Source organism: Protopterus annectens, chromosome 13.part0 (assembly GCF_019279795.1).
Source record: "Protopterus annectens isolate FY-2018-M chromosome 13.part0, PAN1.0, whole genome shotgun sequence".
Taxonomy (NCBI): Eukaryota; Metazoa; Chordata; order Ceratodontiformes; family Protopteridae; genus Protopterus; species Protopterus annectens.
Window position 1 is genome coordinate 562,783,364 of NC_056747.1, and position 27,009 is coordinate 562,810,372.

Sequence of the window (27,009 nt, forward strand, 5' to 3'; positions counted from 1 at the left end):
GAGCCCTGAAGAACCAAAGGGGGGAAAAAGCAGCCCAACTCCTGGAGCCAAAATGCAAGCAATAATGTTTTATTTAGTAATAAACCTATGATAAAGTTAAACAATGCATATATCCACCCACAATAAAGATATCTTTAAGCAAAACCATGAAAGCAGAATCTTTTGACATTAGCATTTTTCAGTGGGTGCATTTACCACACGATGTCAAAAGATAATGCAGTTATTAATACAGATGTTAAATGACTACTCAAAGTCTTTTCTGAAGTAAGAGAAAGAAAAAAAAAAACTCATCTTCATAACATAAGGGTTTTCTGTCTTAACTCTACACCACCCAAGAAAACAAAAAACAAGAAGTCTAGATAGATAAAATTATCAAACCCTTTTCAGAAAAAAAAAATCCCTTAATTATATGGAACATACTTTGTCAAAAATCAATTTATTCTGCCAACAAATGATGGACAGCAGTTGTAAGATCTTGCAACAAGAGTCACTGCTACCAAGAAAAGCTTTCCCAAGGCACAAGTTTCTCAGCAGCTGATTCAGTGAGTTTAAAAATGTACAAACAAGCTTGTTAATCGCTAAATGTAAGTCACAACGATGAGGGTTCATCAAAGACAGCTGAACAGGAAAACTCCTTTAACAAATAACTTAACTATTCCATACTCAACCAAAATTCTAAAATCCACTAGGCCATGACGTGTTGCGGCATCTATAGAATACACCCTGGCCATAGAATAAATGAGATCATAGTTTAACAGTTGCACAAGGAAAGTCCGGTTCACCTGCAAACTCACCAAACGAAACAAAATATTTCTCAGCTCAAATGGAGAACCTCTCCAAGCAGAAGAGTACATCTCATCAGTGGAAGTCTTTTCAGTGGATGCAGTCAACTCTTAAATTTCCCAATGATTCAAGAGGTGCTGGAACAGATATCTATATGCAAAAATAGGCATATAGGGTACAGCTGGTCGTCACCTCAATCATGTATCTTTTCCTTGAATTGTAGTGGGATATGCTTCTTCACCCTGTAAATGATCTAAGATTCTGAAATTGCACATTTCTGAGCCACTACAGCACACCAAGGATGAGTTCTGGTCTTCCTTCTCTGATTTTTATTTAAACACATTTGATAAATTAGTATTTTAAGACATGGGCGCACACACATTATTAGCAAAGAAAAATAATATTAATGTTTTTTCATTTACATACATTTTAAATTACATATAGGTGTTATTTCTTTAAAACTGCTATTCAGTCCATTACATAAATTGCATTATTCCTGCCTTCTTCACCTAAGCATCATTCTGCATGTATAGGTTCCCACATATTCCATTTATTTCTATGTAATTTGCTTTGTCACTTTTCTAAAGATCATACTTCGGTTCTTTTACCTCTTTTAAAAGTTCAACACTTCAAAAACATCGTTTTAGATTTTAATTTCCATTTTCTAGTAATTGCTTTTTTTTGTCAGCAAACAGAAATAAACTTAACAAGGCCTTACTATGTCCAAGCACTTCAGATAAGATGTTCTAACTTAAAAAGAATCAATTTGTTTTATTTTATTTGCATTTGTTTTCCAGGGTAGAGCACTGATCTCCACGGGACTCTCTCAGAGTCCACCTGGGAGTGGTGTCTAGTTAAGTGACTTGCTCAAGAGGCTGAGGGAATCAAACCTTGAACCACTGGACCATAGGAAACAGCTTAACAAGCTCCTTTAATCCTCTAAGCCAAATGCTAAGAGATGTCCTCAGTCACAGCCATTTGCTCCTCTAATATTTCTGACAAAGTACTCTACAGGGAATTTAAAAAAAATCTGCCAACTTACACTACCTAAAAACACATGTACCCATCATCTCTCTCTTCCCCATCAAACTACTAACATTTGCTGTCTACCAGAGGAAAAAATTCCTGGGATATAAAAATACCTAATCAAACACTTCTAAGCAAAAATCCTAAACCTTCTGAATTTTGTTGCATAGCTGGGAACTAAACATATGTCCTCCCATTGTTCCTGTGTACATTGCTTTTCTAGTCTATTTTCTCAATCTTTTCTAACCTCCTCTGACTGATTCTTATATTTAGCATGCTAGATTTTATATGCTCTCCTAATTATTACTTTTTAACAGCAGTTTCTATTCTAGATTTGACTAAAAACTCTACCAAAGAAGGTCTTTCACTTAAGACTCCTCCTACCTATACTCGTATCAATCCCTGAAAGGGAATACCAGTCTAACCTGCAGTCCCAACAACTTCTTGGCTTCATCCAACTCCATTACCTTTCCCTCTCTCTAGTAATTTACCCCCAACACCTTAGTTCTTTTGTCAGTTTTCTCCAGTAAATTCTAGCCCCCTCTTGCCCATTTCCTGTACCCCTAGTTGAAATCATCGCTGTTTGCCAAATCTCTACTCTCTATTTCCACTTCAGTTCTCAGAATAATTTCTGCAACTTTATGAATATTTTCTGTATGGTTACTATTCTTCTTACGGATCTGCATCCAAAATCCCACACTCTCCTTATTTCTTGAACACCACCCTCCCGACATAAGTCATTATCCCTTTTCTGCTTGCGTTATGTACATAACTATCATACAAAATCCTAAAGGTTTCAGTATAGAAGTTATTCCACTCTAAACTTCCTTCCTAAAGAACAACCCACTAATTGTATCATATGGTATAAAAAGCTGTAAAGTTCTGCAATATTTGCTTATTGAAAGTAGGTCAAAATTACTTTCACATTACTTGCATATGGAGAATGCAGTTAAGGACCTCTGAAGCAGCAAGAACTACAGACAGTTGAATGTAAAGCTTCTTTTATGTCACGGTATTTGCTAATTAATGATGCAGAAGCACGAAGATATTATATCCACTCAGGCTGACTCATGAAGTTGGGGGGGGGGGGTGATGAACTGAGGTTGATTTGATGCACTACTGCAAGTCTCCTCAAGACAAATGATCTTCACCTTTTTCAGTGAGGACAACTAGGGAGATTCCCATTCATGGCTAGTGACTTGAATGACCTAGGGTAATAGTCCAAAAGACGACCTCCTACAGAAATCAGCCATGAGCTGTAGCTTTACATATCTCATATAAATGAGACTTTCTTAAAATTAGCTGTATGAAGTAGCAGCTACCATGAAGAAATATCTCTTCACTGTATCACTTATGTTTTAACAAAAAAGTAAAATAATGGGCATGTCAATTCATTTGATAAAAGGAAGGCCTTGCAAGAAAGACAAAAGCTGATCATATTTTTTTCTGATGTGCTTAGTATTATCTGAATAATACTGTAGCTATCCATGTATCGTCTCTCATCTTTGCTCCCCAGTTGTGGAAGAGAGACTGGAAGTTGAAAAGGCAGTATCAAATCAGCATTTAAAATCACATTAGGTATAAATGAAGATTTGATTTTGAACAGAAATTACTTAAGTTATGGCCGAGAGCAAGAGAGTTTTCCAAGACAGAAAAAAAGAAGGAGAACGTTCAAATGCAGAATGTACTCCTTTTTCAGGTATATAATTTTCATTACAAAGACCAGAAAAAAATGAGGTGGTATTAGGTGCAATATTCACTTTAGAAACATGGAAAAATATGTGTGGTACTAACAACACAAGGGCCGACACTGACACTGCAGATGGATATTTTGACTGAAGAATGATGAACCACATTTGTACAACTGACTGAAATGTCCCCATAACTGAGATAAAGGGCAGAAAAAGACAGCTATACAAAATGTAGGACTGACCAAAATGAGAAATGTTTTCCCTTAAAGTCCCCTCACTTCTTTCAAAAATTTTAAAACTCCTAGGGGACTACTAGGGATGACAGACATTGCAAATATGAATATTCAGGTATTTCATTGGGTATACAGCACTGCCTGGCTACTGTTGCATAACAGTGAAGAACAGTACAGGTACTAAATGACTAAATCATCTGAGGATAGTAAACCATGGCTGGGTTTCATGAGAATAATATTTGCTAGGGCCACTAAAGCTTTGTGCTATATACCTGGACTTGGAAGAAATGCACAGTGCAGGTTATTAGTTCACTGAAAAGAAAACACACCTGCTTTTCAAGCCAGAACAGAGAAGGTAAAAACAATGCTGGGCATTTTCCTGTGTGGCAAACAGAACTTACCATGCTATCATCTCAGATCTTAACTCTTAAGAAACCTTTAGTTTGTGAGCTTCCACTCAAATACCAGAATCTTGTGATCTGCTCAGTTCCTTGACTCAGGGCTCATTTCCCAATATTCAATGCACCTTTGCTTAGTAGTAGGTACGGACTCTCCCTTGCTTCATGAAATACCACATCATTGTTTTAAGAGTCTACATTAACTTGAAACACACAGTCAAAGACTGGTCTCTAGAAGCAAATACAGGTCTTTGCAGAAATATCTTGCTGCAGCAGATTATAGTGTGGCCATCAAAACTTCATTTTTTTGAAGAAAGAGGAACATTTATCATGTTTTTTTTGACTAGGTAAAATAGGATGGTCCTGCAATCATTTAAGCCATGACCAAGGTGCAAACGCACACTGAATCACAAAGCAAATATGATTTGTAAAACAAAGTACAATATCGTATAACTAGTTACTGTTTCCAACAAAACAAACTGCCAAGTTCAACATTACAGCAATGCATGTTACATGGCATCAAGTTATTTATTTTAGAAAATAATGCTCAGCTGTTAATTAGGAGGATATATGAGGGATCACAGGTAAAAATTCAAATGTGGGGGGGGGTCCTCTCTGATAATTTCTGTCTGAATAGAGGAAATAAGGCACGGGTGTCCTCTTAAGCCTTTATTTGTGTTACATTTAGAGCTATTGGCAAAGAAAATAAGGGACTCAGAAATTCAAGGATACAATTGGTATGGTAAAAAAGTTGGCTTTATTTTCAGATGATGATATTTCGTACCCGATAAAACCAGAAAAGCACATTTCAGTGTTGGGAAACACACAAACAATTTGAAGTCTTTTCGGGATACAAAATTAATGAAGATAAAACAAAGGTAATAGCTGTAAACTAGGTATTTATTGACACATGAATTGATTCAGCAATATCCATATTTATGGGGACAAGGTAAAATAAGGTACACAGGATTATGGGTTAAATAGGATTCTGTTATGTCAGCTAAAAGTATGTGGGAAGAGAGTTAACAAAAGGTAATAAAATAACTGATAAATTGGAAGCTGTTTTATGGGTATGGATAGCAAGACGCGTGAAAATGTTTTTGGTCCCTTTAGTTTTAGGCACAGGTCTGGCAAATTTTTATCACCCATAGGATAAGTGGACAGCAATTAATAAAGAAGGGATATTTTAAAGCAACACATTTAAGGCTCTTCTACACAGCACATGCAGAAAGCTATAACTCAAAGAAATTGGAAAGGGATTATGATGAGACTGGGGGAACCTCAAGAAATAAAGAGAGAGACTGGGATTTTGGATACAGATCCTTAAGGAAATTAACAACAGCCATAAGGAATTATTATATTCATAAAGTAGCAAAAAACTTTTTATGTACTAAGCCAATACAGGAATGGAAAAAGGAGATTTTGCCAACAGGGATGAATGCAATTAGGGGTACAGAGAATAAGCAAGTGGGGGCTGGAATTTACTAGAGAAAACTGGCAAAGGAAGCAAGTTACTGGGAGCAAATTGAGAGAAAAATGTAACAGAATGGGAAGAGGCCAAGAATATATTTGAACTGCAGTCTAGAAACTGCCTTCCCTATCGGAGGATTGATTGAGTATAGACAAAGAGAAAGGAATGGGGGATCCTAAGTGGAAGACCAGCACTGGTAGAGTTTTTAGTTGAATCTAGAACATAAGTTGCCATTAAAAAGGGATAATTAGTAGGGCATATAAAATACTGTATGATAACGAAAGGAATCAATCAGAGGAGGTTAGAAAGGATTTGGAAGAGAGATCATATAAGTGATTCACAAAAAATATATATATATATATATATATATATATATATATATATATATATATATATATATATATATATATATATAGATCCCTATCAGATGATAGGGATGTCATATGACTGAAACTCATTTGACTGAGACCAAAAGACTGAAATTTCAAAATACTGAAAAATCACTTGACTGAAACCTACAATACTGAAGTCATACAATGCTAAACTTCAACATACTGAATTGTAAAGTGGACAATATAAAACCAGAATAGTTGGGGAGCTGTACCCCCCACAACCCCCTAACTATATATACTAACTCCAGGATTGCACTACAGTGGGGAAAAGGGCTTCACGGTTCATGCTGTGTGTTAAATAATAAGTGTTAGCAAAATGACTCGTACAGTATATTTCTGGTCACACTATAATGGACAGAATCCTCACACATTTTAAAAATAGCACTAGAGATTATGAAAAATACGTTGTCGATAATGGAAGTTATACCCTGAACTTGCTGCTACCCACTGACGACAATAGCATGCTGGAGGAGGCTGGCCTGAAGAGGTGGAATGAAAGGAAGACTAAGATGTGTTGAGAAGAGTTATAAATTTATCTGAACTGAGGTGCTTTGGCTACATATTACAACATATTTAAACAATGGGTTAAAATCAGAATATGAGGGTCTACTGAAGAAAGCTCAATGTACTGGCTTTACTGAGTTACTGGCTAGTACCCCTCTGAATTAGAAATATCACTTCTGTGAAAAGAAAAGGGAGATTCACCGGTAATTAATGAAAGAATTCATTAGTAGAGCATACATTGGGATGAGGAATTAAAAGGTATTTTTTAAAAATCAAATTTTATTTTAAAATACAATACAGTTAACCTCAAGGAATACATAACAGCTTCACAACAAACTTAACACTGTAAGATCAAACTACTGAACAAAGAAAACAGCAGTAAATAAAATCATGCCTATCTGATTTCATTAACATAAGGTAGTTTAATCAACTTAGCTACTCCCTCATAACCTTGTTTAATGGCAGATTGCACTCTCCAAATAACAAAAATAGAAATAAAAAAAAGGAGACAATTAACAATTGTTACTTATGCAGGACTCTCCAAGGCATTTTGAGTAATACACAAGGGCAGGGGTGAATGAAAACAACTGACCTGAAGAGGAACATCTACACTACAGGGTGGTTGCGGTGGTGGAGTGGTTAGTGTTGTTGCCTCACTTCAAGAGGTTCTCCGGTTCGATTCTTGGCTGGTATGCCTTCTGTGCAGAGTCTGCATGTCCTCACTGTAGTTGGGTGGGTTTCCTCCGGGTGCTCCGTTTTCCTCCCACATTCCAAAGAAATGTAGTAGGTGGATTGAATACACTAAATTGGCAGTAAGTGTGAGTGAGTGGTATGAATGAACTACTGTGGCAGGGCTAGCCACCCGGTGGTGTAAACCTTGGCGCAAGATGATTGCCACTGTTGAAATGACACACTGACCCCATGTGCAAAACGGGGAAAAAGGGGCTGTGGATGGATGGATGGACTGGGCATTCCACATTTAAATGAAAAGTCAAATGTGTTATCTGCATGACTAGAGTGCTTCAGAGATGGATGCTGCCATAAGGATACAGTGACAGTATACAGATGTCACCCATGAAGATGCAACAGTAATTTCCAGCATGTCCCATTATTTTCTATGAACTAATTCTTCAAAAGGTGTTACACGGAATCAGAAAAGATGTGCATTGTGCTAATTTGTGCCCAATGATACCTGCATACATATTTTCAAATGTGTTACAACAGGACAGGTAGTGACAATTCACATTCAATGTGGGGACTGCAGAGATCAGTTCATCTACATAAGAATGTTCAGAAATACAATAATTGTGCACAATTCTAACAGTTTTGATAAGGATGCAAAAACAATTTGTGTGAAGATCTACCACAAAAATTTAGCGCATAAGGTGGTATATAATGTTTTATAACAGGTATAAGGACACATTTATTCAAACTCTAGTAAGTTTGACAAAAAACATCTAGCAACCAGGGCACATCTTGTCTTATACTGTGGGTCTGCAACCCCTCAAAACAAAAGAGCTGAATTGTAAAATACTTTTTGTTTTGTATTTAATTTCTACAAAATGGCACAGTTTGCAATTCAGGGATTGGAACTTATACTGACCATGTAATTTGCACGCCTGGAGTTCTCATTTCATAAAAATTAAAAAATAAAAAATAAAAAAATTCTGCTAACTTGATTATATTCCCCCAGAACTATTAAGAAAATTAGAACTTATTCTCCTGCTATTTCAGAGGGGTTGTAGAAATGATGTTTCAACAGATGCAGATTGGGCTGCTAGAAGTAGCAACAAGCATAACTTTCCTGTTGGCTCAGACTGCATCAGCTGAAAGTAAATGAATTCTGGACTTGTGGATATTTGCAACAGTAGAGTTAAAAAAAAACTTTTTTAATAAAATATTTTTTTAAATGAATATTCAACTGTGTTCTATAATCACCTGAGTGAAAGTATGAGACTGATGGAGGAGGTGTGAAATGCAGTACTGTAGATTTTAGACGATATTCATACTGCTGAAAAGATACAGAAGTAGGCAAGATTAGTGACTAAAATTAATTTAAAAACTGGTGCCTATTTTGGGAATTGGAGGTGTTTAGAAGTGAGAATTCTAATGTGCTTCATATATGTGACAGAGTGAGGAAGAAGGAAGTAGTACAGGAAAAGAAAAGAAAAGAAAACCTGTTTAAGGAAATCAAAAATTCTTAAATGGAATGAATCAGGCAAGTTGAGGTAGAGAAGAAATGTAAGGAAGAAAGCCCAACGGATCAGGAGACTACTGCAACCAAAATAATCCACCAACTAAATTTGGTATGACATACAATGAGTTCTTACTACAGCTAAGACAAATAGGATCTATAAATCCAAATTTAGTTGGTGGATTATTTTGGTTGCAGTAGTCTCCTGATCCGTTGGGCTTTCTTCCTTACATTTGTTGTTGGTTTCGAGTGGAGGTTGGCCGTTGTTTTCTTTTTGAGGTAGAGAAGAAACAATCAAGGCCAGCAGAAATGCAGTTTTAGAGGGGAAGGATAAGAAAAAGCAATAAAGACAGTGTGGCTGATGAAAACTGTGTTGCACATACACGACATAATAGACGTAATAATAAAGTGTGTTTACAGTAAAATAATACCTTGGTGATGTTTTTGAATATACAGCCAGAATTTAGGAGTACAAGCTCATACAAGAGTTTACTCAGAGTAGAGCACACTGGCATAGTATCATGCATAAAGTGAAACTATCCAAGAATATAAAGTCAAGTGATACAGAATGTAAATGATGCCGTTTCCAAGGTTACAGATAAGTATATCAACAGTGAAAGAAAACCCAGTTAATTAATACTGAAATATCTGAAAGCCAAAAGTTATAAAAAGTGATAAAGTAGACAAAGGTAAAGTGATGTTCAATCATGATGGTGAGAAATAAAGCTACTGGTTTTACAGAGTAATCATCAGAAGCTGTACAAGTTAAGACACAGAAGTAGTTGCTGTAATTTGGGTTGCATATCTGACATCTGAAATTAATTTTCTTCTACTACAGTGTTACATGCTGATGGTGAGAGAACAGATATCATGCGTCTACTTAATCTTGCATAAACAGTGACCAGTTTAGAGATTTGCATCCGGGGGTGTACAAAACTTCTCCTCATTTAACAACCAAACAGCAGCCAACAAAAGCTAGTCAACTTCAAGTGTCAGCTTTCTTTATGCATTTACAAAGAAAGATACAGACATTCAACTATGCAACTCAAGTGTCACTGTGTGTGCACCTAATGACCCTCCTGCAGTTTTTGACATACTAAACTGGCAAGCAACACTGAATAATGTGGTGCTTGAATGCAGATATTCTCTTAAATAGGAACTGCAGAAATAGCTTTCAACTGTCCACAGTTTTGCAGAATGTCCAGATGTTTGCCTCATATTTTGGTCATTCCTCAATAGTTGTGTTTTTCTGGCAAATCATTGAGGAAGGAAGTCGATAAATAATGGCAGTTATTTGAGTTTCAGACTTCATATCCATCAGAAAATGCATGCCAACACAAAACCTTTTACTGATATCTAAGAACAAGACGGAATGGACTCAGCAGAGGAAGAATTCCCTCCACAGCTTGAACAAGCTGAACAGATATCTTGTAAAGTCCGCTAAAGCTAATTACGAAAGTAAAATAGCATCATCAGCTAAGGATAATCATAAGGCGTTCTTTAACTACATCTGAAATATAAAAGAGAATGCCCAACTATGTACCAAACTGGTAGTAGACAATACCACTCACACTACACCGGAAGAAAATGCCAGCCTACTAGCTGACAGATCTGGCGCAAACTTCATCCCCCTGTCCCAACCAGCCATACCTTAAAGCATACCGGACACCAGTCCTCTGCGAAGTATCTCTAGAGATCAGGTCATACCTGCTCTCTCCAAGGCCAAAAACACATCCTCAATGGGACCAGATAACATCCCAGGTTGCTTGTTAAGCTATCTAAAACAGGACCTAGCAGATCCAGTTGGCTTCCTGTTTAACCATAGCCTAAGAACTGGCTTTGCAGCAACAGTAGTCCCCTTGCACAAAGGGGGCCAGCAGTCAAGCCTGGGAACTACAGATCAATAAGTCTAAATAGCCTCATCTGCAAGCCCATGGAAAGAATGATCATGGACCTTATCAACAAGGGCATAGGTGACCTTCAAACTCTAGACCCAACCTAGTTTGGCTTTGTTAAGGGTAGATCATGCTTATTAAACCTAGCAGACTTCATTGAGAAAGCCACCAAACCCCTGGATGAACACAACACAGTTCATACTGCCTATATTGATCTAGCCAAGGCTTTTGACATAATCCCCCACTCATTATCATTAATCATATATTATTCAGAAACTCTCCCAGCTGGTGATAAACCCTTATGTCACTAGATGGGTAGCCAATTAGCTCACCGACACAACACATACTGTCAAAGTTGGTGAATCCACCTCTACTAGTAGACCTGCCACTAGTGGTGTACTACAGGGATCTGTGCTGAACCCTTTACTATTTGAAATCTATTTCTCAGAAGTCCAGGCTAAAGTAGACGGCCTTTGCCCAACTTTTGCCCCCCCCTAAGTTCAAACCCAGTGGTGCAAGATCTGGGAACACAAGTAGATGGAAATCAACTTCAACTACCAAGTTTCCACAGTGGTAAGGAAAGCCTTCTACACTGTGCATCTCATATGTAAGGGTATCTCATCCAGGTCTAAGGATGTTATAAATCCACTCTACTGGACCTTCATCAGACCAGTAATAGAGTACAATTTTCCATTCTGCATGTACTTCACTAAACACCTGCAGCAGCTGGAGAAACTACAGAGGTTTCTCAACAAGAAAATAAAAGGCCTCCAACCATGACTTATGTGGATAGACTGAAAGCCCTGTCACTATACCCTGTATTGTACAGGCTGCTGAGAAACGACTTGTGCCTGGCTTACACTGCAGTCTCTGACCCTGCCCTGATGGATATGCTGCACATCCGCAAGTCAAATGGCACAAGAGTCACTCGCTCTAGAGATCTTAACCTAGCCTGTGACATTAACAGAACATGCTGGACAGACAGATACATCTCTCAGAGATTGCTGCTACTCTGGAATAAACTTCCAATTCATGTGAAGCAGAGCTCCTCGCTGACCCTATTTAAGTGCAACCAGGACACATGGATGGGACACTACAAATTCATCCCATGGGGGGGGGGGGCACTAATGTCCTTCCTGGACAGCAGTAATCTTAGACACGCTCAATGAATTAACATCCATCTAACCAAAGACAACAGAGGCAACTCGGAATTAACATGGGTTGGCTTGTAAGGGCTCTACGGCCGCTAGGCCTAGTAACCTCCTATGAACCTATGAACTCCAGCAACTTTCTATGTTTAAGAGAGTAATATTTAAAATATGCTCCTGCTTTTGGGCCTTTGTCCCCCATTATTTTTGGCTTTGTCGAGATTTCTTGCGCTAAGAGGTTGAGGTGTGGCTGCAGAAGAGATTTCAAGAATAGATGCATAAACAGATTTTGTTTCTGTGTAACTGAATACTGCACCTGAATGAAGCTTTGGGCTGTCATTTTATTCATATCCATCTAAAAACCTACAGTTTCAACCTCCTCATAAATCTGAAATGAGCTCTCTCAATCTAGCTCTGGCATGTATTCTGGAGGACAAGACTACTGCAGTATTGTATAATGTGCTAATTAAGGAAAACTGTAAAAGCATGTTCAAAGTTGACCCAACTGTTGCATAGTCCAGTCAGCTTCCAGTCAGCCCTTTATATTCAGTTGCTTCCTGCAGCAGCATCCTTGCTTTGAAGTTACCAGCCATCACTGTCATTAATCGTATATTTTAACCACAAGTGTGCACAATGTGCAATGCACCTTAGCATATTTTAAAGTTTTCTCAATCAAATCCTTCAGCTCCATGCTATAGAGTACTGTCCACCCAAACCCAAGAAGAAGCACTTAGTGTAAAGCAATAATAACAACAATCATTATGACTTTCCTTAGAAGTCCATTTAAAAATTGGAAATAAGGAAACATGACAAAAATAATAATGTTAACATTATGTATTATGACAATGCAATTTAATATGTACAACTATTATGCAATACATGGTGTGATTGTAACATATTTACCCTCTAAAATGACAACTTACAGGCAGGTAAAAAAAGCATACCACTGTATCTCACCTCATCTCTTCTGGGAATTGTGCATTTGTAACCAGGAAACTAGAGATTTTATTACTGTGCAGCAGTTTTAGGAAACTGTTGATTTCTGGATACATAATTGGCTCTCCAACAAGAGACAATGCACAATGTTTTACAATCATTCCCTCCTCATAACGATCTGGTTTCACTCCAGGGACTCCTAATATTTAAAAAGAAAAAAATATGAAAGAAGTCAATGTCCATTAGAAATTAAACTCTCCAAAAATAAAAGTTATGAACTTATAATACTAAAGCTGAATGATGCAGTTTTCTCAGACTTGCAGGACCTTAGGAGGATCTTCCAGATCTTAAAAGCTCAGCACACGGAACTTTTCCAGGCTGTAAACCTCTTCCTTCTCCCCAGGTCTTGCTTAGTCCTCCCTTCTTCAGACTTCTTTTACCTCACTCTATGGTGGAGCTAATCTAATTTCTTGCAGTAGCCCAGTGACCCCACTCCTCCTCTTCAACAAGGATGCTGCAGGTCACGTAGATATAGAAATATGCTAAGTACATAACTTCTGAGCTTGAAATGGTCTCCTGCATTCTCTGTAACTTGCATGACATTCGCCAACTCACCATCCTAGGTGATACCTCCAAGGAGCATTCCCCTAATAACTGCAGATCTGAAGAGAGACTGGGGATCTGGATATCACATCTAGCTTATGAAAGGATTCAAACAAGCCCATGCTGTTGCTGCATAAAACCTTTACTGATGAATTTATGAAAATGGTCTAAAATGTAGTCACAACCCTGGTACAACCCTGGTTACCTGTCTTTGGGTTCTGATGCCAACGGCCTGTGTGTCACATAACAGAAATTAATACAGATAGACAGTCACTGGGCTAGGTTCCCTTTGAAACCTTTAAGCCTAGCTTCTTGTGGAAGAATCAAAAACCTGGGTGTCTTTATTAAATGTTTTGTTCTTATGTAAAATCCAAATTGCATCTGTATGTCAATGAAATGAGGCAATTATTCATCCCTATTACAACACTCTGGGGAAACAGAAAGCCAGATGGATACTTTGACATCGGTCTCAGAGGATACATTTGACAAAGGACAAATTTAAACAAAATGTCAACATCTCTCTGTGAAAGGCCAAGTAAGGAGATTTTGAGCACAGAACTTGCAACTTGGAGACTGTTCCTGCTAAAGTAACATTTACTAAAATCATGTCTTGCAGGAGTGAAGTAGACAAGGAAGAGGATTTAGTTTTATGGTGAAAATTCAAACTATTCACCAAGTCGACATTAAAGGAAGTGTACCACAAGCCAGAATCGAAGACCTAATCTTGACCGTCTATAATGGTGACACTCAGCTGAAAAATAATTTAATTTTTTTTGAAAGGTCCAGACAGAGAAAGGAGACCATTTGCTCTTGGCAGATATGATGATTTGGACTACCCTGCCTGGTTACGATGGATCTTTGGCCATTAATGGAAATGGAGTACAAATGCAGAATTAGCTTGATAGGTTGAATAGTTGATCCTTGCCTGAAGGATGTCAGTAAGGTTCTGAATCTTAAATAAAAAAGGGGAACCAAACTTGCTTATACCACAAGGGGGGGGTGTAAGAAAAAGACTTCAGTCTTGCTCGGTTTCATTCTTTGAATGAATTTCTGAACAAGGAGAAAAGGGGATAATTGTACAGTAGTCCATGGTTTCAGGCCTGTATAGTACATCCCTGGGACTCCCTCCTGTGGGGGAATAAGGGAGTAGAGATAATTATATATGGTACTGGATGGGGATGCAAATATGATGCAGCAAGGCTTCCTAGTCACTGGAAGAACTTCCACACTACTGACATGGTAAGGGACCTCTTATAAAGCCATATAAAAAAGTAAAAGTGAACTCAATTCCACCAAATAAATAAAAAAATGTACTTTATTAGAGTAAATCCACACAAACTACCAATGTTTTTGAAACCAACTCTATCAATGAAAAACACATTGATAAATAGAGTAGATAATGAGTAGATAATGAGTACTGATTTGCACAGTTAATGCCTTTAGATGATACTCAAATGATTTTTTCATTCACTGTCTACAGGACCCACACTCCCATACAATCACTGCTTCCTGGCATAAGAAGTAGGAGTAGCTGTCCCCAATCGTGTTGATGTACCACACTACCAAAGTGGTGTTGTTGTGTACAGTAATCACAACCTGGCCAAGGATGTCCTTTAGGGCCTGCAGAATGAGGACTGCCCTCATCTTCAGAAAAAATGACATGCAGGTTTGCAATGTGTAACCATGTAACAATGACTCCATGCCCTTGGCAATGCCATTCTACAATAGGTTTGGTGTACCCTGTGGTGATACACCTGGTACTGAGCCTCAGAATGGGCTGCCCAAAGAAAGATGGCATTTGCAGCAACCACTGGAGGTAATAAGCATTCTTAAACTCTTCACTCAATCAGAAAGTGATGGTGTTAGTTGGCACCATTGTACTATAAAGTCCACTGCAGGTCTCTCATGGGGAACTGGGCACGACGCACTATGTAAGATGGTCAATGCCATGAAACCTAGTGTCTTTAGGCAATCTGACACTACAACTGCAGTATACGTAAGTACTCTCCAAACTGTCTCTTGTACAGATAAGATTTTGTCCTTGGGCAAAAATATTCTTCAAGCTAGAGTTCATCAATGAGTGTGAGATTTTAAGCAGGCTTTTATCTGAGACTCTGCAGTGTTCACCATGATACCACAATTCCCATGGACTGAACAGTTGACAAAGAAACTCACACAAGAGGTTTTCACTCCCTGTAGCCTTTAGTTCACTGATACCATGATCATGCATTTGATAAATACTTAGAAGAAAAAAATGGCAGTTTACTTATGACAAAAACACCATAGTAAAAGAATTGCAGGCCTGTAGGCTAAAATGTAAACCGCATGAAACACCAGAAACACTAGACTAAAACTGCATAACAAAATTATTTACTAACCAAAAAAGTTAAACACTTTCATCCCTTATAAAATACAGCAGGATTTCATCAGAACAATAAACAATTAAGTCTCTGTTATACCCTTTACATATCCACCAACTGAGTGGAAGAATACAATCAATTTATTTTTAAAGGTAGACCACAGAACCGTTTAACCCCAAGAATGTCAGCCCTGAAGGATGAAACATCTGAACCCAGCAAAATAATAGCAAATCAACCCAGCACAGTCAACTGACAATCTCAGTGTTGGGAGAAGTCTAGATGGTGCTGACACCACCATCAGCAGCAGTCCTGGGTCCTTATAAAAGAAAAAGGGTGCTCAGTCAAAGTGGGCATTACTCCATTGAAGCCATATGGCCCATAAGTGTCAATTCTAGCAGAAGCAGCTGGAAGTTTGGTCTCAAACGGATTGGAGAAATTAGTGCACCCAGTGAGGAGAAGAGAGTCCCCCAGCTGACTCTGCTTGACCAAAGAGTCTTGACCTGGCTTTGAAAACAATAGGTGAAAGCTCAATAAAATTTACTGTATGAACACTAGAATTACATGTGGTATAGTCTCTGCAAACACTTTCGTAATATTGACGTTGGATATACTGAGGCAGAAATGGATGGAGCTTGAGGAAACTGTGCACTTCTACTTCTGAAACAAAAGACACTGTTCTCCAGTCTCATATACTTGTATGAGCACTTCTTCCACTAAATTCTACACAATTCCTGAAGAACTTGGAGCATTTGTATCTTTGTGTTTGAAAACTTCCGTATTTTTCTACTTGTGCTCAAGTTAAGAAACCTGACTGTTCCTCGTCCCCTCTCTTTGTCTTATTCTACCTGTCTGGTTCAGATTCCCTTTGGTCAGAGCCAGTCCCTCAATGCTGACCTGCTCTGGTTTGATGACTGATCCTGTCAGTCAATTTTTACAAAACTGTCAAAGATGAGGATGGACTGGATACATTTTGTGACTGTTTGGGGTTACACAAAGCTAATCTATTTTTGCTGCATCTTTTATTTGGAATTCCTTCTCATCTAGCTCCCCATCTAGCAGCATAAATCTACATGGCTTTTCTACGCTCATATCCACTCCTACCAGACTAGGTAAACCCCAAAACAAAGACAGCATCCTGGACTGGATCCTTACTAATAAAGATCCTGACCAGTACTCAGCAGGTACTCACCCAGAGGACATGAGTGATCACTTACTCACCTATGTTATCAAATTCAGGAAAATCACCCCCCTTCTTTCAACCATAAAAAAAATCAGGAACAATAATAAATTCAACACCTCCATTTTTCAAACTGAACTTAAAGCCCACAACTGGACAATACTCAAGACTCTTCCTCTTGAAGAGGCAGTTATCTACTTCAACACCACCTTCCTCAAGATTCTAGATTCCCATGCTCCAATACGGTCCATTAGAACTAAAACCAAAACTGCACCATGGCTCTCTAAGGAAACAAAATCCAAAATCCTATCTAGAAACAAGATGTGGGTCACATGGCGTACCTCTAAAGACCCACACTCCCACCAAACCTTCCTGCAACTTAGAAGTGAAACTAAAAGAATGATCTTAAATGATAAAAACACCTTCTTCCTCCACCTCCAACACAAACACCTTAATAATCCACAAAAATTCTGGGCAGGCTTAAACAAGCTCCTGCACCCAGGCCAGGCAACCACCCCCACTCCAACAACTTGCAAACAGTGCCCTGTAAACATTGTTAACACATTCAATAGTTTCTTCACAGAAACTATACAATCCCTGGCCACACAATTCAAACAAACAACCAGCCCACTCCACTACCCATGCCAGCAGAATACTACAACTACATCAGATCATCTATTTACCTTCGATCCAGTACCCATATCCTCTATAACATCTCTTCTTAAAAAACTAAAACCTACTAAGCTAGCAGCTGACCTTCTCCCAGCTGAGTTTCTGCAAAAAGCAGCTGAGGCCATTTCCTATCCCGTCTCCATAATCATAAACCGCACCTTGTCAGAAGCCTTCATCCCCTCCATATGGAAAATGTCCCACATTATTCCTCTCCATAAAGGTGGTAGCTCACTAGAGCTAACCAACTACAGACCTATAGCTATACTCTCACCCCTGGCCAAAATTATGGGAAAGTGTGTCCACAAACAACTGATGGAACACCTCACCAAAAATAAAATTCTAGCCAACTCCCAACATGGCTTCAGGCCAAATCACAGTACCACATCAGCCCTACTATCCTTTTCTAATACCATCAATAACTTCAGAAACAATAATAAACTATCATCTGCTCTTTTCTTAGACCTCTCCAAGGCCTTTGATATGGTGAACCACATTCAACTCCTCCAAACATTAAAAAAAACTATCACTCAGCAATTCCACGCTGAAATGGTTCCAATCCTATCTGTCCAATAGGCAACAGGCTGTTCTATGGCAGGACAAATTATCCACATGCCTACCTGTTACACTTGGAGTTCCCCAAGGATCTATTCTTGGCCCTCTTCTCTTCACCATCTTTAATGACCTGCCCACAATCACCCCCCATGCCACATGCATTCAATATGCAGATGATTCGACCATCATCAGCACTGCCTCCAACCTGGCAGACCTCACTGCTTCAACCCAAGACACCTTCAACCTAATAGAAAAATGGTTCTCAAGTCGTCAACTAGTTCTCAACCCCAACAAAACTACTTACTTTCTCACCCACTAACAAGACTCTTCCCCCCACCTTCTCTATTACATCCTCCAATGGAATCACTATATCACCAGAAGCTCACACAAAGCTATTAGGTGTTACCATTGATAACTCCCTTAAATTTGACACCCATTTCAATCTAACCATCAAAACCGTCAACAAAAAGCTTGGCTCTCTCTATAAAGTAAAACACTTTCTCACTCCTCACGCTAAAATTACAATTGCCAGCACACACCTACTATCAACTCTTTTCTATGCCTCCCCCTTTTTACAAACCTAAACAAGACAATCCTTAACAAACTTGCTTCTTGTTACAATCACATAGCTAGATTTGCCACAAATTCCACCTTTAGAACGCACCACTGCACTAACTTGAAGCAACTAGGGTGGTTAGAGTTTTCCAGCCAACTCCATTTCAACCAACTCAAAACGGCTCACCAGATACTGTATCACCCAGAGAAAACACCAGCTCTGAAAACATCATTCACCCCTATATTAACCTGCAATCTTTACGCTCCTCCAATAAGATCTTAGCTCAAACTACCAAAGCCAATAATTCTGCTGGGGATTCTCTATTCTCAAACTTTGTAGGTAAAATGTGGAACTCCCTACCGACCATGCTCACCTCAGAACCTTCACTCCTACAATTCAAAAAAAAACTTAAACCCCATCTCAATACTCTCTGGCAATGTCCCTGTTCCAAACCTGATTAACCACTATCATTTACCCTTCTCTTACCTCACTATCCTTAACCGCTTTTTAACAAGGCGCCTCACCTTTGTAACTGACCTATGTTTTTTTTTATATGCTGCTGTTATTTTTTTCCCAAGATGTAATGTACCTTTATATTGTATTTAGAACTCAACTATCTTCCTTTTTTTGCATTAACAATGTTCATATGTCTGTTATGTACCTGGAGCTTTTCTCCCCGGGCCTCCGCTGAAAATGGACATGTATCCAGTCGGACTCTCCCGGTTAACAAATGTAAAATAAAAATAAATAATAAATATTTTTGTATTTGTAAATCCTTCAAAATTCTCGCTCGCTTTGTTGAAATGTTCCTACACCAGGCGAACACAGTATCTGTTTGTCCTGTGGGGAAAATTCTGTTACCCCACAAACTTCTTAAAAGCTGTACCTGGTTTCTTCTCCATTTGTCAGCCATATACTGCACAAAAAATTGAGCAAATCTAACAAATAGCAGTAAACATTAAACTACTAGCTGGTACTTAGAAAAGTTAACAGGCTTGCCACAGCTAAGCACATATTGTCAAATACACCAAATTCTACTAAACTGCAGTTAAAACTACTGGTACCACGTGTTCCATGTAGAGAGAACTCACCTTTACTAACATGATTTAACTAACCACAGGAGACCAAGCAAAATGCCAAAAACACAAAAATTCTTGCCATTGTGCATATGCCAGGAAAAAAAAGGGGGGGGGGTTATTAAAGACATGATTACAACTCCAAAAAATGGAATGCCCTAATCTGATCATATTATTCATTTGTAATACTGTCAATCATTTTGACGACAGAAAATCTTCAGAGTCAAGGTCTTTTTTTCATAAAGAGTTCAAATCAGCCAACATTAGTTGTCTGCTACCAAACTCCTGCATGGCAAAAGTCTGAAGAAGGAATGAGCAAGCAAGGCTTTAAGCATAGCGAAGAAGGGTAAAGCCTGCAAGAATCTGTACTGAGTTCATAGGATCTTGGCAGCTCACTCCTCAAGTCAGTGAGGATGCAGGGATTCCTTTCAGATCCAGTTTTAGGGCTGTTCTTATTCTTTATTCTACATATAATACATGATATAAATCAGTAAATGTGTGTATTATTCAGATTAAACAAAATCAACTTGATCTTCAGATGTATATGCTTAAGTCCAAGCATCATACAGGAAAAACAACACAGATAATACAATAATTTTGATAATTACAAATAAAAGATGATGCAACAATGATGAATAAAAATGAAAGTTATGTACTCATCATAACTAGGCATCTGTGGTGTTCATTTTCGTTCATCTTCAATGAATGGGTTACAGATCTGATCATCGAATCTATCATTGAATCTGACTCAGCCATATACTTCAGACTTTGGATCTAACTCTTGAGCTCCTCCCTCTAGCCATAATGCCCTAGTCCATCCTCAATGCATCAGATCAGGTTTGGTGCCATAAGATCCCCATAAAATAGTTAAGGAAAGGGATAGCTCAAAGAATAGGGCTCAAACCCAGAACTATAAGTTCCAAAAAGAAATCCATTAGGTTCCTCTAGAATATATAGGAAGAGGGATGGATGGGGTGAAGTTGAAGAAGAATGAAAATGGACAACACAGATAACTAGTTATGGTGAGTACATAACTTTCATGTCTGATGTTGTCCTTTTTATTCTTCCTCAATGAATGAGACAGAGTCCCCAGCTACATGAATCTTGGGTGGCTCTCATGGAAGGATATTCCAGAGAACCACTAAACCAAAGGCAACTCTGCTTCTGGAAATTGGGTCCAATTTGTAATGAGTAACAAAGGTATGAGCAATGGACCTTGTGGCTGCTGCACAATCATCATCAACAGAAGTTCTTGACCAAAAAGCAGATGAAGTGGTCATGGATCTAGCTGACTGTGCTTTAGGTGGTCTTGGTAGAGAAATGTCTTGCTGTGAATAAATCCAAACAATGCAATTAGTTATCCATTTAGCCAATGTAACTTCTGATACAGGATGGCCAGTCAATTTTTTGAGAAAGATACAAAACAGCTGGTCTGACTTTATGATTTCTTTAGTTCTGTGTAGCTAAAAACACAATTCTGTGCACATCTAGGAAAGCAAGCATATATTCTCATTTGAAAATTTTGAAGAGACCACCAGTCAATGAATGTATTGGTTACTATTAGATTCTGAAGCCATGCTAAGAAAAAAAAAGAAGGGTTTTGTAAGTTACCCTGTCTTTGTGGAAAATGTACGGAATTTTTGATGAAAGAGCCTGGAGTTCAGAATTTTTTTGCAGAAGTAATAGCTACTAAGAGGTGGGGGATAAGCATAAAGGAGACTGGATGGCCAAACATGGACAATTGTCTTTCTCAGTGACTCCCCTCTAAAGGAGGATCAGGGCAAATAACTGCTGAACTTGTTATTGTGTAGGGGGGGGGGTACAAAGAGGTCGCAGCAAGGGTGGTCCCAATGATGGAAAATTTTCAATATCATCGATTGAGAGAACTCATGAGGCAACAGAATGGATCTGTTGAGGTTGTCTGCGAGCATGTTAGTTTTCCCTGGAATATGTACTGCAACTAGAAAGTAGTTGGAGATGATCATCCATTGCCACACACTTACAGCCTCTGGGCAAAGAGGATAAGATTGGGTTCCCCCTTGTTTGCTGATGTACCAGACTACAGACATATTGCCTGTCTGCATTGCAACAGTCCCCAGAGGAACAGCATCCTGAAATGCCTGCAACACTAGTAGGACTGCTCATCTCCAGGACACTGATATGCAAATTGGTCTCTTGGGAGGACGACATGCCTGGACTGTCCTTCCCAAATAATGCCCCACCACCCCAACTGGGAGGTGTCCATAGTCACCATGACCATTGGGGGGATAAAAAAAGAAGTTATGTACTCACCATAACATTCCATCGGAGTAGTTCTACTTCATTTGTCTTCAACCTGTGGGATACCTGATCTGAGCCAGCAAACTTTACTAGCATCTGCTGTGAGCTCCAAGCTTCTTCCCTTACCCACAATACACCTCACTACCTTCCAACCACCAGATCGAGTTTGCTAAACCTTATACCGACAACCCGACCAGAAAAATACTTGTGACCTACAACTGCAGCCCATAGGCTGTTCATATGCCAAAGTCCTGGGGTAGGAGGGAGGGACAGTTGAAGACAAATTAAGTAGAACTACTCAGATGGAACATTATGGTGAGTACATAACATCTTTATCTGAAGTAGTTTACTTCATTTGGTCTTCAACCTATGGGACAGAGTCCCCAGCTACTCAACTCCTGGGAGGCTCTCATGGAAGGATATTCCAGAACACCGCAGAACCAAAGAATGCTCTCCTTCTGGAAGTCAAATCCAATTAGTAGTGAGAAATAAATGTATGAGATTAGGACCAAGTAGCTGCAGAACAAATATCATCCAAAGACACTCTAGACCAAAAGCTGCAGACATAGCCATTGATCTAGTGGAATGAGTTCTCGCCTGACCCAGAGGAGGCATGCCTTTGTCCTTATAGACCTGAAGGATATGTGAAGAAATCCATCTAGCAATAGTGACCTTGGAGATAGGTTTTCCCCATAAGGGTTTATAGAAGGATAAAAACAATTGATCAGATTCATAGAAATGTTTTGTCCTGTGTAAACAGAATCGTAACTTGTCTATGAGCATCAAGCAAGTGAAGTTTGTACTCCATCTTGTTAGTAAAATTAGGATAGAACACAGGCAAATTGATGGTCTGGATTGATACTGACTGGTGATGTCACCTCAGGAACAAAGGATGGATTGGTCCGAAGGGAACCCCCATCTTTATGAAAAATCATATAAGGAACTTTGATGGACAAGGCCTGCAGTTCTGTGACCCTTTTGGCAGAGGTAATAGCCACCAGAAAAGTTGTTTTCCAAGACAAATATTTCAGATCTACTGTTGCAGCAGAATTGAAAGGTGGAGCGACCAGAGCTTTAAGAACCATAGTAAGGTCCAAAGGAGCAACAGGTTCCTTGACCGGGGAGGGTGTAACAAAAAGTTGCCTTTAATAAAGGCTTTACACAGTCTGGAGGAGGCTAAAGAGGCAGAATTCTCACCCACATGAAAATGAGAAATGGCAGCCAAATGAACCTTGACCGTAGAAGAACTAGCTCCGTGTTGAAATATATCAGCTAGAAAATCAAGAATGGCAGAATGGCAGAAATAGGAGCCATGAAAGGGTCTAAATTCCTTTGAGAGGCCCAAAAGGAAAAACTTTTCCACTTGCTGCGATAAACCTTCCTGGTCGAAGACTTATGCATAGCCACCAAAATAGATCTGAGGAGGATAGTCCAGAATTCCTAGCAATCACGGGAACTGGAGCAGCCAAGCTGAGAGCTTCAAACTGCCCAGAGTCAGATGAGGCGCTCTAGAAGGGTGTGAAATCAGGTCCTGAACTGGATCCAGGATGGACCCAGAAGGTGAGACAAAAGGAAGGGAATCATACCTGGCGAGGCCAAAACTGGGCAATGAGGATCACTTTGCTGCCCAGTCGACGAGTTTTATGTAGAAACCTCGGAATAAGAGGTACTAGCGGGTAAGCATACAGAACACCAGGAGGCCAAGCATGAACTAGAGCATCTCTGGGGACTCCCCCAGCAGGGGGTTCAGAGTGAAAAACTCGCTGCACTTCGTGTTGGAAGGAGATGCGAGGAGTTGCGAAGAGATCGCAGCAAGGTAGACCCCACTCGCGGAAGATCTGTTCCGCTACTGAAAAATTTGGAGTCCACTCGTAAGGCATCAGAATAGTCCGACTTAGCCAGTCCACTAGGATGTTGGACCATCCTGGAATGTGCGTTACCACTAGTAAGGCATCAGAATAGTCCGACTAAGCCTGTCCACTAGGATGTTGGACCATCCCGGAATGTGCGTTCTGATGAGAAAGTGACCAGTGGAGATTGCCCATTCCCACACTCTCATTGCCTCATGACAAAGGGGGGTAAGATCTGGTCCCTCCCTGTTTGTTAATATACCAGACCACTGACGTGTTGTCTGACTGAAATGCAATTGTTCCCAAAGGATGAAAGTCATGAAGGGCCTGCAATGCTAGAAGGACCACCCTCATCTCTAGGACATTTATGTGTAAGCTGTCTCTACAGGGGACCACAGGCCTTGGACTGTCCTGCCTGAACAATGCCCCCCCCCCCCACCAGAGTTGGGAGATGTCCATGGTCACTGTGGCTTGGGCCGGGACTGGAACAAAGGGTCGTCCTGCCAAAATGTCCGGAGAACACATCCACCATATGAGGGACGACCGACATACTCGACTGAGTTGAATTGGATATGCCAATGGCAGTTCCAACAGGGACCATTGTACAGCTAGAGTCCACTGTAGAATTTTCATGTGTAACTGGGCACATGGGAGAAGAGTTATGGTCACCACCATCGAGCTTAAGTCCCTCAACACAGATTCCGCCATTGGGAGATATGCATCCTCAGATTTTGTACTCTGTCCGAGGTCAGGAAGATTTTTGCACTGTAGAGCATCTATCCTGGCGCCAATGTAGTCTATCATCTGTACAGGATCTAAGAGTGATTTGGATGCATTGATTGTGATCCCCATATGCAAGGCAAGAATCAGGAAGTAAACCCCGGTTTGAGAGAGTAGACGCCTGGTGGGAGCAGTAAGGAGCCAATTGTCCTGGTACGGACAGACCTGAATCCCCTGAAGCCTCGGGTGAGCCGCTACCACCGCCATCACTTTGGTGAACACCCTAGGGGCTGTGGTGAGACAAAGGGTAGGGCACGAAATTGGTAATGATTGACTCCAAGCCGGAAGCGGAGGAACCTCCTGGAGCTTCTGTGCAACTTTATGTGATAGTAAGCATCCAGGAGGTCTAACGAGCACATCCAGTCGCTCTCTTGCAGGTACAGCATGATGGACTGTAGTGTGACCATCCGGAACTTCTCTTTGGCAACTGACAGATTCAGGTTAAAAAGGTCCAGAATGGGCCTCAATTCCCCCATTTTCTTTGGCACCAAAAGGAACCTGGAGTAGAAGCCAGATCCGGACTGATCTGGGGGGAGAGTTTCGATGGCTCGTTTTTCCTAGCAGCTTGGAAATTTCCTGTGCTGCTGCCTCCCTTTGCCTGGGTGGTACATCCAGGAGGTGTTTGGGAGACTTGGGGGGACCCACAAAGGGGCTATAGTATCCTCTGGATATGATCTGAAGCATCCAGCGGTCTGATGTTATGGACTCCCATACCGTTAGGTGCAAGGACAACTGCCCCCCAACTGCCTCCGGAGTACAGCAGTCGGGCCACCCCTCAAGGTTGCTGCCCGGGTCTGTCCAAGAAAGGTTCTAGAGACCCAAATTTCCTCTGACCCCCTATGCCTTTGGGCTGGTGTCCATTCTGTCCCCCTCTGCCTATGGGGGAAGAAGAGCTCTGAGTGTCCCGGGAATATTTTGACTTCCGGAACCACATCTTCTTTTGCCCTCTCTAGTTCTGGGAAAAGGACCGTTGAGGGTTCGAGAAGCAGATCCCAGACAGCAGACAGTGTCTTCCTGTCCTTATCACTCTGGACTAATGTCTCTTTGATGGTCTTACCACAGAGAGTAGAGCCATCATAAAGGGCATTGGCAAAGGACGCCTTGAAAGGTTCCGAAAATTGACAATCTGAACCAGGCGTTGCGCCTCATGGACACGCCAAACCCAGCCGCCCTAGCCGCTCCTTCAGTAGCATGTGAAAGGAGTCACATGGATGTGTTGGAGATTGGCAAAGGACGCCTTGAAAGGTTCCGAAAATTGACGATCTGAGCCAGGCGTTGCACCTCATGGACATGCCAGACCCAGCCGCTCCTTCAATAGCATGTGAAAGGAGTCATACGGACGTGTTGGGGACTGCTTTCTAAGTGGCCATCCTTTGCAGTGAATGAGACCCTGTCCTCCTGCGACCTGGACTTAGGGGGATACTCCTACAGCTCCTTTACCAGGTCGCATTGGAGTCTAGTGATTTGGGCCAGGTAGTTCAGCACCCGAATTGAAAAGGTAGCTGACGCGTACACCCAATTCCCGAAGTGGTCCCATCATCTGCCACTCTCAGTCAGGAGCATGAACAGAGGAACTCTCCTGGGCAAGTTCCTTCTTTGCGGCTGCTGCTACCTCCATAGCATCTACAGGGAAGCCCTTGTTCCATGCTGGTCTGTCTGTGAGGGGAAGCAAAATTTTGTCTGGTCTTTTTGGAATTGGTTCCATGGTGTCCGGCTCCTTCCATGCTCACGAGGTGATCAGGTCCACCAAAGGATCTGTGGGACGGGACACCCAGGAATTAGATGGGCCCATGTCAAAAGGCTCCAGGAACACGGACTCATCAGAAGAAGGTTTGGAGGCAGACCAACCTCCCCATTGGTGCAGGATTTCCATTACGTCTCCAAAGGAAACATCCTCGGGAGGTGACCTAGTGGAACCTTTCCCCATCATACAAGTCCATATCCTACAGAGGGACTCAGGGGAGTCCAAGTGCCTCCTCTTGCACTTATGCTTGCAAGGCACCTCAGCGGTGGGGCTCTCCGGGGGGAACTCGCAAGCCACTTGTTCCTCAGGTGGAACCTTCTGTGACTCCTTGAGCATGGGCTGTCCCTCTGGTAAAATGATGGGGACAGTAGAAAGAGCCAAGGGAGTCTGGGTGGAATCCAAGGGGCCAGTCAGGGGTCTCGATCCAGCAGAGAGAACCCTTTCTACTACGAACGCCAAAGGAGAGCAAACCTCCTGAGAAACCAATAAGGAGGCCAGTCTCCCCTTGTGCGACGAGAGAATCGGAGCCGGGCCCGAAGTGTACGGAGCTCCGAGGGAGGGAACTTGGCCCAACAAAGGCAGAGCCAATGAAAAAAGTTTCACTCCCTTGGATCTGACACCCAAGCTCCGGCTCTGAGAGCATCTCAGATCCGACACGTTCCAGTCAGCTGTCGGTGTCGAGGAAGCA

At 40.6% G+C, this 27,009-nt stretch overlaps 1 protein-coding gene across 1 annotated transcript in view; it reads right to left on the reverse strand.

Annotated features, from left to right (window-relative positions):
* LOC122787469 (S-adenosyl-L-methionine-dependent tRNA 4-demethylwyosine synthase TYW1-like) overlaps positions 1-27,009 on the reverse strand; it is a 2,539,581-nt gene that overhangs the window by 1,010,014 nt on the left and 1,502,558 nt on the right. Inside the window, exon 12 of the mRNA XM_044054205.1 lies at positions 12,693-12,870. Coding sequence (XP_043910140.1) covers positions 12,693-12,870 — 178 coding nt within the window. The remainder of the gene's footprint in view (positions 1-12,692; positions 12,871-27,009) is intronic.